This window comes from Camelina sativa, chromosome 11, assembly GCF_000633955.1.
Source record: "Camelina sativa cultivar DH55 chromosome 11, Cs, whole genome shotgun sequence".
NCBI classification, from domain to species: domain Eukaryota; kingdom Viridiplantae; phylum Streptophyta; class Magnoliopsida; order Brassicales; family Brassicaceae; genus Camelina; species Camelina sativa.
In genome coordinates, this window is record NC_025695.1 from 23,690,755 (window position 1) to 23,704,833 (window position 14,079).

The 14,079-nt window shown below is 33.4% G+C and overlaps 2 protein-coding genes and 1 pseudogene across 2 annotated transcripts; 1 reads left to right on the forward strand and 2 right to left on the reverse strand.

Moving 5' to 3' along the window:
- On the forward strand, window positions 1-793 carry LOC104724124 (15.7 kDa heat shock protein, peroxisomal-like). The gene has a single exon (XM_010442575.2). The coding sequence runs from the start codon at window positions 242-244 to the stop codon at window positions 662-664; it is 423 nt and encodes a 140-aa protein (XP_010440877.1). The 5' UTR covers window positions 1-241; the 3' UTR covers window positions 665-793.
- LOC104724126 (ADP-ribosylation factor-like protein 8B) lies at window positions 1,012-2,696 on the reverse strand. The gene is made up of 5 exons (XM_010442576.2): window positions 2,410-2,696; window positions 1,910-1,991; window positions 1,654-1,808; window positions 1,405-1,566; window positions 1,012-1,328 (listed from the first exon to the last, which is right to left on the reverse strand). Exons 1-5 carry the CDS (start codon window positions 2,445-2,447, stop codon window positions 1,211-1,213), a joined length of 555 nt encoding a protein of 184 aa, XP_010440878.1. The 5' UTR covers window positions 2,448-2,696; the 3' UTR covers window positions 1,012-1,210.
- On the reverse strand, window positions 5,240-11,762 carry LOC104724127 (annotated as a pseudogene).

Genomic DNA, 14,079 nt, shown 5'->3' on the forward strand with positions numbered 1-14,079 from the left:
AATCCTGGAATCTCATCCAACGGTTGTAATCAACCGATATCCACTATAGCAATATACACCGCACCGTAGCTTACAAGTACCTCTTCATCTTCTCCAATGTTCTGGAGTCATGACGGAACAAGATAACGAAGAACAGTCTAGACTTGTTGATAAAATACTTAACACTCAACTCAAATATATATATTTACACACAACACATGTGACATGACTAGCAACAAGCTTAGCTAAGAGGTTGAAGGATATGGCTGACGGAGGAATATTCTTTTATCCATTTCGAAGATTCCAAGAATGGTCAGGAGGATCAACGGCTCTGATTGATTGGATGGAATCTTCAAACTCTCATATCTTCAAGATCAACGTTCCTGGTTACAACAAAGATGACATAAAAGTGCAGATCGAAGAAGGGAACGTTTTGAGTATAAGAGGAGAAGGGTTAAAGAAGGAAGACAAGAAGAAAGAAGAGGATTTGGTGTGGCACGTGGCGGAGAGAGAAGCTTTTGCCGGTAAAGGTGAGTTTTTGCGGCGGGTTGAGTTACCGGAGAATGTGAAAGTCGACCAAGTTAAAGCTTACGTGGAGAACGGTGTTCTTACTGTGGTTGTTCCCAAGGACACGTCACCCAAATCGTCAAAGATTAGGAATGTTAATGTTACTAGTAAGCTTTGATGTCTTATACCGGTTTTAACCGGGTTTTTGGTTTTTCGTAAGATTGGAATAAAATTGGACTTTGTTGTTACTTTATAAATTCAATAAAGCATGTAATGTTTTAGAAATAATTAAGAATTGGTTAGACAAGAAGATTATATGATAAGATGAGCAAAGAACGCATAAAGCTCTGATTCTAACCGGCTTTAACTGGTTTCTGATTTTGATATTGCTATCAGAGTTTGTTTAGATATTGCTTTAACCGGCTTAAACCAAACTGAAACAAGATGCTGATGGATTTACTATTTACATCTCACCAGGAAGCTAGAATTTTTAACCGACTAAGCCGGGTTCTGATGTACATGATCTAAATAAAATTGGACAGTATATACTTCATAAACCAGAAGTATTTGAACATTGAAGAATTGTAAAACAAGATTTTAACTTTTAACACAAAAGAAAAACCAAAAGCCGATGATTTACATCTGATTGAAATTCTCAACAAATAAAACAACATCAAGAAACCAAAACAAGCTTTGTTTTCCTCTGGACCGATGATGAGCTGTTTTATTTAGCGGTTCTCGAGTGCTTAATGAGCCAATCGATGACCGCATCTATGTTTATCGAGTCCTTACACGAGATCATGTAACAGCAAACCTCTCTGTCTGCTACAGATTCAAGCCCTCTGCATCAAAACAAATCCAAGTCATATACTTGGAATTCAGATCTTGTTCAATGGACTTGAAGGGAAAGAAAGTTACAGTTGATCAACCAAAGCTTGCTTAGAAAGAGCTTCAGACTTGTCGATTTTGTTGCCAAGAATCAGAAGAGGAATGCCATTTAAAGACGGTTTCGTTAACAGATCACTCAGTTCGCTTCTTGATATCGGTACACTATCTCTATCTGCAGCATCAATCACATACCTGCAAATATTACCATAACAATCATCAAGATTTTTAACCAAACAGCAACATGGGAATCTTTAAAAAGATATCGAAAAGAAGATATACACAATAGCGGAAACTCCACGACAATAACGCTCCCACATGGTACGAAACCTTCTTTGCCCTCCAAGATCCCAAATCTTTATGGTAACATTTCCTTTTGTAACTTTCCTCATGTTAAATCCTACAGTTGGTATCATGTCTTCACTGTAACCTCCAGTCTTGAAAAATCCAAAGGAAACAAGAAGTTAAAACACATAAGATTAGATTTGTTCGATAATACTATTTATGGACTAAAAAGCCTTTGTTGATTTTTACTCACAGCAATAGCATTGACAAGAGAAGTCTTCCCAGCATTCTGAAGCCCAACGAGTGAGAGCTCCATCTCTTGTTTGAAGAACAAGCTGACAAAGCAATATAATAAACAAACACTGAATCAAAATCTAATGTCTGAAGAAGATGTTCATACTCTACTACAACCAACCCCTTTCTTAGCATTCCTGCTACAACTCTATTAATCTCAAGTGTTTCCGCAATTTCGATCATTCGATTTCTTCCCCTACTATGACATACCTTTACCAAGTCCTGAATCAGTACTATGAACGAATTATACAATTCTCAATCGATTTCTAAAAAAACCAATTCATATAAAATGTAACCTGCACAGCCTAAGAAATAAAAAGAGTCTCAAGAGAAGTAACAGATTATGGAACACAAGTTCCAAGCTTCTACTAAACCGAGAACGATTTTTACAAGATACTTCAATGGAAGAACAAAGAGACCAAATCAAAACAGAGAGCAAACAAAAAGAAGAAACAGTACCTCCTGAGCCAGTTAAGAAGTGCATCCCAAAGACCCATCTCCAAAGATTCGATTTTTTCGAAGATTTAACACTCGAATTCTGGATTTGGTTGAATCAGAATCGAAATTATTTGTAGCCCTAGTTCGATTTGTTGTATTTACTTTATGGGGTTAATGAGAGAAGAGGAAAAGGGAAGAAGAATTTGGACCTTATACTAACTTAAGGTAACAGAATTTGTCAGTTTGTGTAAACGGTGTCTCATCACTCTTCTGTCACGCGATTGTTGCCTTCACAAGGCAAATAAAAATGTTGAATACTAACATTGATGGAGAAAAAAACACTTGCTCCGTCACTGAAATAGTTGTTTTCACTTCAGCGACATAGTTTTGTATATTTTCTGTATGAATATAAAATTTATTTACCAAATTAAAAAGTTTTTACATGCATTAGATTCCACATTTAAAAAAAATCGCTAGGACGTTAGTTGGACTGGTGAGAGAGAATCTAGCGATTAATCGGATAATCGGATATAAATTGGGGATTAATCAATAAGTAGTTTTAGGGTTTTTTATTATTATTTATAATTAATAATATAATATATAGCTTATATGGTTATATAGATTGTTTACCGAGTTATTTAGAAGATATTAGACAGTTCAACTAGTTGAAAACTCATTAACAGTAGCCGAGGTCATGGGTTCAACCCCCAGTTATGTGTTTCGTCTATTTTTTTTCCTTTTATTAATAAGAGGGAAAAGGGTAATTTGATAATCAACTTCTTCACAGACGATTCCGATGCTCTAAAACCTAACTTATGGCTGCCAAACTCTTTTTAACTCAATTTCTTCTAATTTTATCATATTTTTAACTGTATATGACATAGAAATAGTAGATCCCCACCTAATTAACATCATATTTTGGTAAAAAATCAATCAAAATCAAGTTTTTTTTTTCCGATTTGCGCATAATCGCGGCGGTTCCTCATTGCCTAGTGACTCCACGCCGTGTAATCGGCCAAATCGGCCAATTTTTAAAACAGGGATTACATCATAGCCTTTCCCTTCTTCGAGAGAACGCTCTCTTCTATCTCCTCTTCTTCTTCTGGTTTCAAAAAAAACAGAATCCTGCGGTGGTTTCTTCCTCTCTGGCGGCCACCACAGTGCTGTGAGGGGAATTAGTTAGTTTAATTGCTTTTTGTTTTTAGGTTTTTCTCTGGGATTCGATAAATCTAGGCTAAGCGGTGGTGTTGAGATTAGGGTTCCGTGTGTGGTGGTACGATTTCAGATTTGCATCCGGCGAAGGTTCTTAATGGTGATCCAAACTTTGCAACGACTTCATCCTTTGATGAAGGAGTTGTGAAGGTGTTTTCGTTGGCCTCAATCTCTCTGTTTGTCTCTACTTCTGTTGGCTTAGCTTATGTGGGGCTCTTTGCTTCTGTTTGTGGTTTGTTGTGGGTTATGTCTAAGTTTCAGTTGTTGGGTTGCAATTTGTGATTCCTATTACTTCGACTCTGTCGCCTCTTCTTGAGTTGCTCGTGTTTTGCGTTGGCTAAGGTTTCGATTTGTGGGTTCATCATTCGGAAGGTAATTTTCTGCAAAGGCATCTACTACCCTTCTCTAAGTTCTTGTTGGGGTCAGGTTTAGTTACAAGACGATGCGGTGAGTTCGATCACTATTCCTTCTCTTGCGTGGCGTGTATAGGTGGCCTTTGACTGGGCCGATGAATGTCCGTGTTAAGGAATGGGTTTCCTCTTTGGCGTTTTCCCCAATCGGATTTTAAGGTCGTCCTTTGAACCTTCGCTTTTTAGATTCTTCTGGTTCTTTGAAGTGGCTGTGATGGGTTAGGTTATGTGCTCTTTCCTTGCTGCTTTGCCGTTTTCATTTCCGTCGTTGTTGTAGCTGTGTGAGCTTGATATAGCTCCCTTCTCGGGCTTTCAGTTTTGGAGGCTTTCTTTTGATCGGTTCTGCTTGAGGCTCCTGTCTGTAGCTTCTCTCCGACATATACCTGTTAGTGGAAATGTTTTATCGAAAGCATATGGATTAGAGTTTTTGATTTTAATTATCTGAAATTTCAAATTTCAATCTTTTATATTTGATTTTGAGGTTTAATTCCTCGGTTTGTCTCCCCTTTTTGAGGTTTGTCTCTGGGGTTTAGTTCTTTCAACTAGCCAGTTTTTATCTCAGGAAGATTAGATATTTCTGGCTTTGATTCTCTCTTTTGGGCTTTGATTCCCTCGTTTGAGTTTGGATTCCCTCGTTTGGGCTTATGACTATGGTATTTTCCCGTATTTGTTAACGAATTTAAGTATTCGTATTTGTCTTTATAACCTTGGATGCAATAAAATGAGATTATAGTGGAAAAAAAAATGTTTTCACATGCAACATAAAAACTTTCCAAATTGAAAATTTTTAGAGAAATATTAAAAGAAAAAAGTTAACGGCTAAACTTGAGAAATTGATAGAAATCATCTTTTTTAGATTTTTTTTCTTTCAAAAAAATACTTTTTTTTAGTTCGGTGTTTTGCCGGCGAGCTAAAGTGTTTAACCAAGTTCGAAGACTCTTTTCTAACAAATTACATTTAACATTATGATTTTATAGTTACTACATTATTTTATATGTCCATTTGCCATTACACAGATAGTGATTTTAATTGTTTTTTTAAAATATCAATCATACCTTTTTACACTCTTAAGTACATAATCATGTTTTTAGTTTATGTAAAATGAGTTTCAGAGTTTGCCGTCACAAGAAACAATGGCAACTTAAGCTGAGAATGACTATTGGTTTTATTAATTTTAGGTAACGCATTATTTATAAACCAATAAATTTTTATAAAGGGTAAGCACGGCACTGACAATAGATACGACAACAAACCCAATATATAAAAACTAGACACGTGAAGAAGTTGTTCACATAATAAGGAAAATGTATCAAGATTGAAAAGTGACTGTGTTGATAAAGAGTGGAGTTCTCACTGGTGCAGACCTCGAAGGGCCTGCGTGTAATTTGCGAGTGACCAAAGAGTGAAGATGTTCCTATAATTAGGAGAATGGAACTTCAAATTGACATTGAACACCCCACTCATTTCCAGAAGAAAGAAACAAAGAAACAACATTTTCTGTATAGTTTATGTAATGATTATAACAAGATTTGTTGAAAATTTCAACTTGAAATATGTCTCATAAACTTAACTAAGTTAAGATATTAATACCTCTTGTGGGAAATCTCCGTTATCCAATTGTGAATAAATCAAGACTTTGGCAGCTCGGTGAACCGGTCGAGGATCTCTTTCCATTTGACCACCCAAAATTAGACTCATAAGTGCTTGCCCTGTATTCACAACATTCGTTTTGTTGTTTCCAACTTGAGGAATGTATTTCTTTTTGAGACAAGAGAGATAACTCTCTCCCCATCCGCCTTCCGCGTTTTGCGTGTCGAGAAGGAATCGAACTGCTCTACGGATAGCCTCACAATTGTTGTAGGTCTTGCCTGCAGCCACTAATCCTCTTAATGCAAACAAGGTTCCATAGAGGAAGCACACTCCCCAGTTTCCATACCACGAACCATCTGCCATTTGAACATCCTCAATAAATTTTGTTCCATTTTTGATATACTGTTCCACCTCCTGTCTTCTATGTTTTGGAAATTGTTTCATGAAACGAGCCATTGCTACTATCGATGACCCTGTGCATTCTACATACCTAAAAAAGTTTATAACCAATACATTTACCCAAAAAGAAAAAAAAAGAAGAAAAATAATGCGTTATAAAATAGAAAAAGGTAAAATATATAAAAATTACGGATGCTCCACTATTGCGTCTTCCATAAACTCCACGGGACTAAACCACTACATGAGATTGATTTTAGCCATTTGTTACAGTCATATATAAGCCAATCTTGAAACAAAATATATTTAAAATGGTCAATACCTCTAGCCAAGTTTTCCCATGCTGCTAAGCCACCATTCTTGCTCTGTTAATATTAATATCGAAAAAGAACTTTGAGAGAATTATTATAACAAATTAGTGAACATTATTAACCAATTTCTTACATATGATTAATAACCTGATAATGGAGAATCAAGTTGACTGCATCATATAGTCTCTTTACATCCATTTTCTCACCAGTGAACTCCAATGGTATGGTTTCAAACATTAGGCAGCACTATAGCCGTGACACACAGATGCATATAATGAAGTAGTAGCGAGTTCTTAATTAATTAACCTCAATATGTTAAGTAAATAAAAAGTTCATAATTCAGAGAAGACGCATGCTTGTAATCACCTCTAAACTCTCAGCAGTACAATCTGAAATTGGCAATCCTTGATCTTTGTCCGGAAAACTCCATGCACCTTTTGTAATGTTTCTAAACATTTTATGATGGTCACCAGGTGGGTTTTGTGTAAGTTGAGATTTCTTCAGAAAGTCATATCCTTTTTTCAGGGTTGACGTAATCTCGTCATCAACATTACCAGCTAAAATGACTTTAAGTGAAAAGGCTGTATCCCACAATTGACGACCAGAAATCTGCACCAAGTAAATATATATGCTTTTGATGAATCAGCATCATATATGCACAACGAGCTAGAAATACTAGAATAGTACTAGACTAACCCACAAAATCTTAAGTTTTCTATTTTATGTACGTTTAAGATAATCAGATTTTATCTTGTTTTAGAATATATATGGCTGACTTATATGTGTTTTTAGTTCGGGAGTATAATTGGTAATTAGACTCGTTGTTGTATATTTGACGGCCGGTTAGAATAAGATTACCTCGGTTTTCAAAATTAAGATCAATCACCCATGATTATAGGCGAGATGGCGTCCAGATATAAAGACCCATGCACATATGTTATTGGCAGCATTGTTTATGCTAGACCAGAGATTTCACACATGCAGTAGACGTTGTTAACATGTTTATATATATGAGCAATCCGAGTAAATAACTGATTTTTCAAGTGCAGTGAATCTATACAACTGAATCTTTTAGCAGCAGCGTGTTATATATTCAAGGTAATTATCAAAAGTACCACTAAAATGAGTTTTTGTTCCAAAAAACCATCACTAGTTTTTTTTTTTCCCAAAAATATCACAAAAACCATCACTAGTTTTTTTTATGCCAAAAAAAATCACTAAAATATATTTTTTGAAAATAACAGAAAAGTTAAACCCAAAATACTTAATGAACGCAAAAACTTTAAGTTATATATTCAAGGATAATTATCAAAAGTACCACTAAAATGAGCTAATTTTGTTCCAAAAAAAGCACCACTAGTTTTTCTTTTCCCAAAAATATCACAAAAAACCCATCACTAGTTTTTTTATACCAAAAATATCACTAAAATATATTTTCTGAAAATAACACAAAAGTTAAACCCAAAATACTTAATAAACGCAAAAACTTTAAGTCATAAACTTTTAAAATCATTCTTAAATTATAAACTCTTAAAATCATTTTTAAGGTTTGTGATATTTTTGGACTTAAATGTTTGTAGTATTCTGTGAAGAAAAATATAGTGATGATATATATTTTTGGAACAAAAACATAATTTGATGGTATTTTAGGCTTTTTCTCTACATATTTAAAGGCAATCTAAAATAAAACATATGAAATTGATTAAATATTTCGTATACTGGTGGTAATTGTTTCTCTGACAGTAAAAAAACTAACTCTTGTTCTATCAGCATATAACTTCTTAATTTCTGTCTCAAAGTATGTTACAGAGTGCAATTACTCGTTCTTTTCCATAGGTTCCCAAAAAAAGAAAGAAAAAAAAAGAGAGAGAGACAAACCTGGAACTTCAAACCATCATCACCAATCCATACAAAATCAAGGACTCGAGCAAGATGTTTCTTAAAATAATCACCCTCTGGCTCTTCTACCCAACATGCAAGCATACAAAATACCTACCAAATACGAACATAAAATTTGTTAATAGTTAGATTATATTTTTTAATTTTGTCTCGTTTGAATAAATGAAAGATATATAGGAAGAGAAAAACATTTTAGAGTAAAACCTTTGACACACATCCACCGGTAAGGTATCGAGTTGCTTCATTATGGTAGTGAATGAGTTTTATTGTGGTTTGAATAGCTCTTTGCCTTATGAGCTTGTTGAAAGGCCAACAGTTTAGGATGTTCTCGGAGAGTATATGAACACTTTTCCAAAACAAAACTTGTAGATTTGATTGTTGGTTGAAAGCATCTTCCTGCATTAATTTATATTAAATTCACATGGCATAGTATTGGAGGTAGATGATTAGGAACACGAGATGTATTATTTTGCATCATGATATCAAATAGGAGAATACTAAGTTTTATGAGATTTCTACTCAAAACAATGTTAACTTAAGCGTACGGACTTGTAGCAGCATATAGCATTATTTTGCAGCAAACAATGTTAACTTAAACGTATAGTATTCTTACTATAGTTTACAAACAGTTTGTGTATATATTTATAGTAGAACGATTTCACATCATCAACATATAAGTTAATGGTATCTAGCTACTAGTTCTTGACAAAAAAAAAAAATATAATAATAATAACCTTAGCGCATAGGCTTCTGGCTTGGCTCCAAACGATCTGTGTGTAAGGTTGAGGATAAAGCTCTTTACGGAGCTGTAGAATGAGAGATGTTGGTGTAGCTACAAATTTCTTACCGTATAAGTATGACAATGCCATGAAACTCTCCCGGAAATTAATCCATACGGTACCTACACTGGTTATAAAAACATATATATGATCAACCAAAGTTGCACCCAATCTCATCACAAATACAAAAAAATTAAAAAACATAAAGGAATCACAAGTTTAATTCAACCTCCATTAATAGGAGAAAACGAAGGGAGCATCCAGAACTCAGGTGGTATAGCTTTGCAGCCAGACCAATCATACATTCCAAGAACCTATTAAATTGGCAAGATTAAGGCAAATTTAGATATTTTTATAGTTTATAGATTTTATTTTATATTCATAACCCGGGGCCGGGGGTATACCGAAAGCCAAGCTTTTCCGAACAATGGAGTATAGGTAGCTCCACCATGGTCGAGTATCCATATAAGTGCCCTTGCACAAGCACTTCCTTGATCTGGTTCTACTCCTAGAATTCGTAGGCAGGTGTAGTTGAGGACCGTGCTAAGCATACAACTGTGGCTTTCTATGTGTAATCCCCAACCACCATCTTCACTCTACAAGATCTTACTGTGTTGTCATTATATATATATATGTAATTATACATATATGTCAGTTCGATTAAATGTGTTACCTGATGGTTGTACAAGTAACGCAGGAACTCTTTGCGATGTTCCACGGTGAAGATTTCTTCCAAATGTCCAGTTATGTATAAACATAGTAACTGTGGTTTCAATATTTTACGTAAATGAAATTTTTTTCGATCATTTATTACAAATTAAGACAAGTCCATATAACAAGTCGAACATGAGAAGTTATATTAAAAGAGAACTCTAAAAGCAACTCCATTGGTAACCCAAAAGAGTTTCTTAAAAAATTCATATTAAATTTTATTATATAATTAATTATTTTTTAAAATCAAAGCAATAGGACAATGAGACAGCTGATGGAGCAGTTCCATTGGAGTCTCTCTCTTTATTAAAAATTAGTAAACTGAACAACAATTTAGGAAAAGAACGAGAAATGTCGCTAAAATGAGAGATGTTTCTGATTTTTTTGATATTTGTCCAACAATTATTGGCTTTATTATTAAAAACCAATTAAAATATACTAACTACAGTGAAATATTAATTGTTTTTATTTTATCGAAAATATTTGAAAAATATCCTTTTTGATGCATTTCTTTTCAAAAATACACCTTTCATCTATCCATTTTTAAAAATACTCCGTTATAAATATGAAAAATTATAAAATTTTATATGGTTCACAAGGTACTTCTAGATAATAAGTACTACATCGAGATTCGATCCAAATAGTTATTAAGGTTTAAAACATTTTAAAAGGTTTTAACAAAGTTTTTAAAAAGTTTACAAGGTTTTTAAAAAATTTTATATAGTTTTTAAAAGGTTTTTAAAAAGTATTTATATTGTATTTGTAAAATATATAAAAAAAATTTGCAGACATATAAAGATAATTTGTATATATATTAATAAGCTTACACACAAATTTAGAAATTTTTCAAATTTTTAGTGGTTTTTTTTGGTAAAGTTTGAAAGAAATAGTATTTTTGAAAAATAGTATTGCAAAAAGGATATTTTTGAAATTCCCCTTTTTTTTATTTTGAGAGAAGAGTCTATATCAGAAGATCTTTTTATTAGTGATACTCATTACTCAAAATGGGTGTTTTAAACATTTTTTATAATTAATTTTGTTATTAATTTGGTTTGAATGTATAATAGAGGGATATTCATATTACTATCAAAATGGTGAGTATCTAAAAACTTAATTTATCATAACTTTTTTGTATTTTAAACACACTCAGTAACCTACTATTCGAGGTGGACCAAGTGGTCTAAAAAATCTCTAGGTCTCTCTCTTCAATCTTCACCTTTTTTTCTTTTTTTTTTTCAATTTTTTGATTAAAATCTATGGATGGAGCTTTTAAAACCACGAGATAGTAGATCCAAAACTAAAACTAAAATCCAAAACTACATCCATCATTTTTCTACTAGACGTCTTTAAAGAATCTATCTCAGATCTTTCATACAATGAAGGCTAATTATGTTCAACCATTATTCCAGAAGTCACGACGTTCTCCAAACAGTAAATCCAACTGTCTAAGTGATTTTAGCAATCCGATCGGAAGCGTAGTTATATTAAAGGACATGAACTTACGAAGGGGCCGTTGAAGAACATGACACCAGGGTTATCAGCAGGCCAGTGTCCATCATCAGCCTGCAACGCCGCAAGATAGAGTATTCCTCTTCTCATTGCTGCCTTTGCATCTTCATATGTAATTTTATCTGCATCTTCCACTCGAACTCGTGGGATTTTCTGCTCAAATTTCTTCTCCCTCATAAACTGTTTGAATCCAAATGAAACAATTTTTTTTTTTTGTTATATTATCAAGTTGACGTTACTAGTAATAGTATGCGTGTGTCATGTGTGTACAAAAGAGTTTCACCTGCATGCGCCAAAGAAGATCGGGACTAGTTTTGAAACGTGGCCGGTTAAGCGAGAAATTCCGGCGAGCATGATCGACCTCCGCGAGTTCTTCAGGAGAGCATGCTTCTGTGTCAAACTCCCAAATCTGTCTCCCTACGTAGTTGTTTGTGGTAAACAAGTGAGTATCATCTCTAGCCGTAGCAGCTCCGATCTTCAGCCTCCACATTAGTTTACCAATAAAAAACAAAAACAAGTAGTTCTTAACTATACTCTCTCTTTACATATATATAATTAACAAATTTAAAAATTTTAGATGTGTCTAGATGTAGTTTGATGGCGACACTTCCTATAATAAAATACAGTTAGATAATTTAAAATTATAAAAAGAAAAAAAACTTGAGGATTAAATGTAAAACTGTTGAAAATAAAAAGGTTATAAAAGTCAGAAAGAACCATTTTCCATGATGAGGCCACCTAATTTTTATTTTTATTTTGTTTAAATAAAATTCACTAAAATTTAGGGTCCAAAATTTTCTTTTCCCAGAAAACATGGGAAACAAGGATCCATTTTTCACATGTCAGGGACCTCAAATTTATTGAGCGAGGCCTGATCAGGCCAATTTTTTGTTTTTGTTCTTTTTTTTTTTTAAACCAAAAATTAGAGAATTGCTTTTCGACGAAGAAAAGCACAAGGTTTCCGACCAAATTTTGTGACTAATTTCTTACTACCTCCATTTGGTCAGAAATTTTTTAAAAAGTTTGACTAATCTTTGACTAATATATTTTTGTTAGAAATTTATCGAAAATTAATCAGAAAATGGTTGGAATTTTTCTGACCACCGAATTGGTCAGAAATAATGGTCAGAAGTAGACTATTTTCTTATAGTGTGAGCCAATATCACTATGAATAAATGTTAAAACTTTGAATATTAGTAAAAACAATAGTAAAATTACTTTTTTAAATCGTGAAAAAATAAAATTATTACACTTTTCGTCACATATGTGGGAGTTATAAACGGACAACTTTCTATGCTTCTCACTGATTACAAAACACACACGTAGTATAAAATACTAGGAAACGTTAATTAACCTAATTAATAGACTTAGGTAAATGCAATAATTAGTTCATAGCACAATATAAGTCCTACGACAAAATTTTATGATTTTCTGTTTCGGACAGCACATACTAATATTATAACATATTGAAAAAGAAAATATAAATACCTTATTATTTTCTTATATAAATTGAACTGGAAGTCAACTAAGAACATCTCCATAATTTTTAATGGAGTTTTAGTAACAAATAATGATAAATATGTTTAAAAAGAAAAGAAAATAGAGTCTATCTCCATTCACAACTTATGAGAATCATTTTTTGCCACATATTTTTATATTAAAGAAAATTACCGAAAAAAATCCATGTTATTTTTATTTGAACATTCAATATATAATCATATTCCATATTGAAAAAAGAAAATATAAATACTGTATTATTTTCTTATATAAATTGAACTGAATGTCAACTAAGAACATCTCCATAATTTTTAGTGGAGGTTTTAGTAATAAATAATGATAAATATGTTTAAAAAGAAAAGAAAATTAGAGTCTATCTCCTTTCAGAACTTATGAAAATCATTTTTTGCCACATACTTTTAAATTAGAGAAAATTACCGAAAACTCCATGTTATTTTGATATGGACATTTAATATATAATTATTTTTAATGGAATTAAAATACATAACATAATAAAATCGAGCCATTTAAAATCTAAAATAATAGATGTTGTTATTTTCATACCGACAATTTTACAACAAAATTAAAATTATAATTTTATCGCGATTATCAAATTAATTTTAATATTAAAAACTCCGGTTTTTTTATTAACCATATCAAATACTAACAACAATAACAAATCTCGTCGTCTTCTTCTACGGTGGTGGCCATGAAAACTGTTCCATCGCTGGGAATCACCATTGTTTATCAAGCCGGAGAATCTGATTATTTATCACAATGGTGGCTATGAAAGCAGCATCTCCTTTCCACTCATCCAGAACGACTCATCATCACCACCATTAATCACCCCGGAGAATATGATTCTTCCTATCGCCACTTATATATCTATCTCTAAAACCTTCGAAACCTCATTGTTTCTCAAATTCGTTAACTTCACAGCGAAACAGTTTGTTCTTGAATTATGTAATGATTTATGGTTTGATAGGAATATCCGATTGTAACTCTCCGATCGCCACCTTTTAGTGGGTCCTATGTCCAATCCCAGTCCATGGGCCCACCTTCCTTAATGGGCATCACGTCCTCTCACAAAGTCCGTGAGTCCATTCATATCCGACGGCTGGTTTGCTACGTCCGGGAGGCTTTAAAGACTTGTTACCGTCCCTACAAATCACCACATGATCTTTCCCTGTATTTTGTCTTCACTCGCACAGTTCCGACAGTCACTTCCCGGAAGGTCACCCATTATAAGACTACTCCAGCATAAGCACGCTTAACTGTAGAGTTCTCTCAGGACCTTTGACCGAAAAGATAAGTGCACTTTGGTGACATAAGTGGCCAAATCAATTCTTTTAAACCTCTCTGCAAATCTCTAAAATC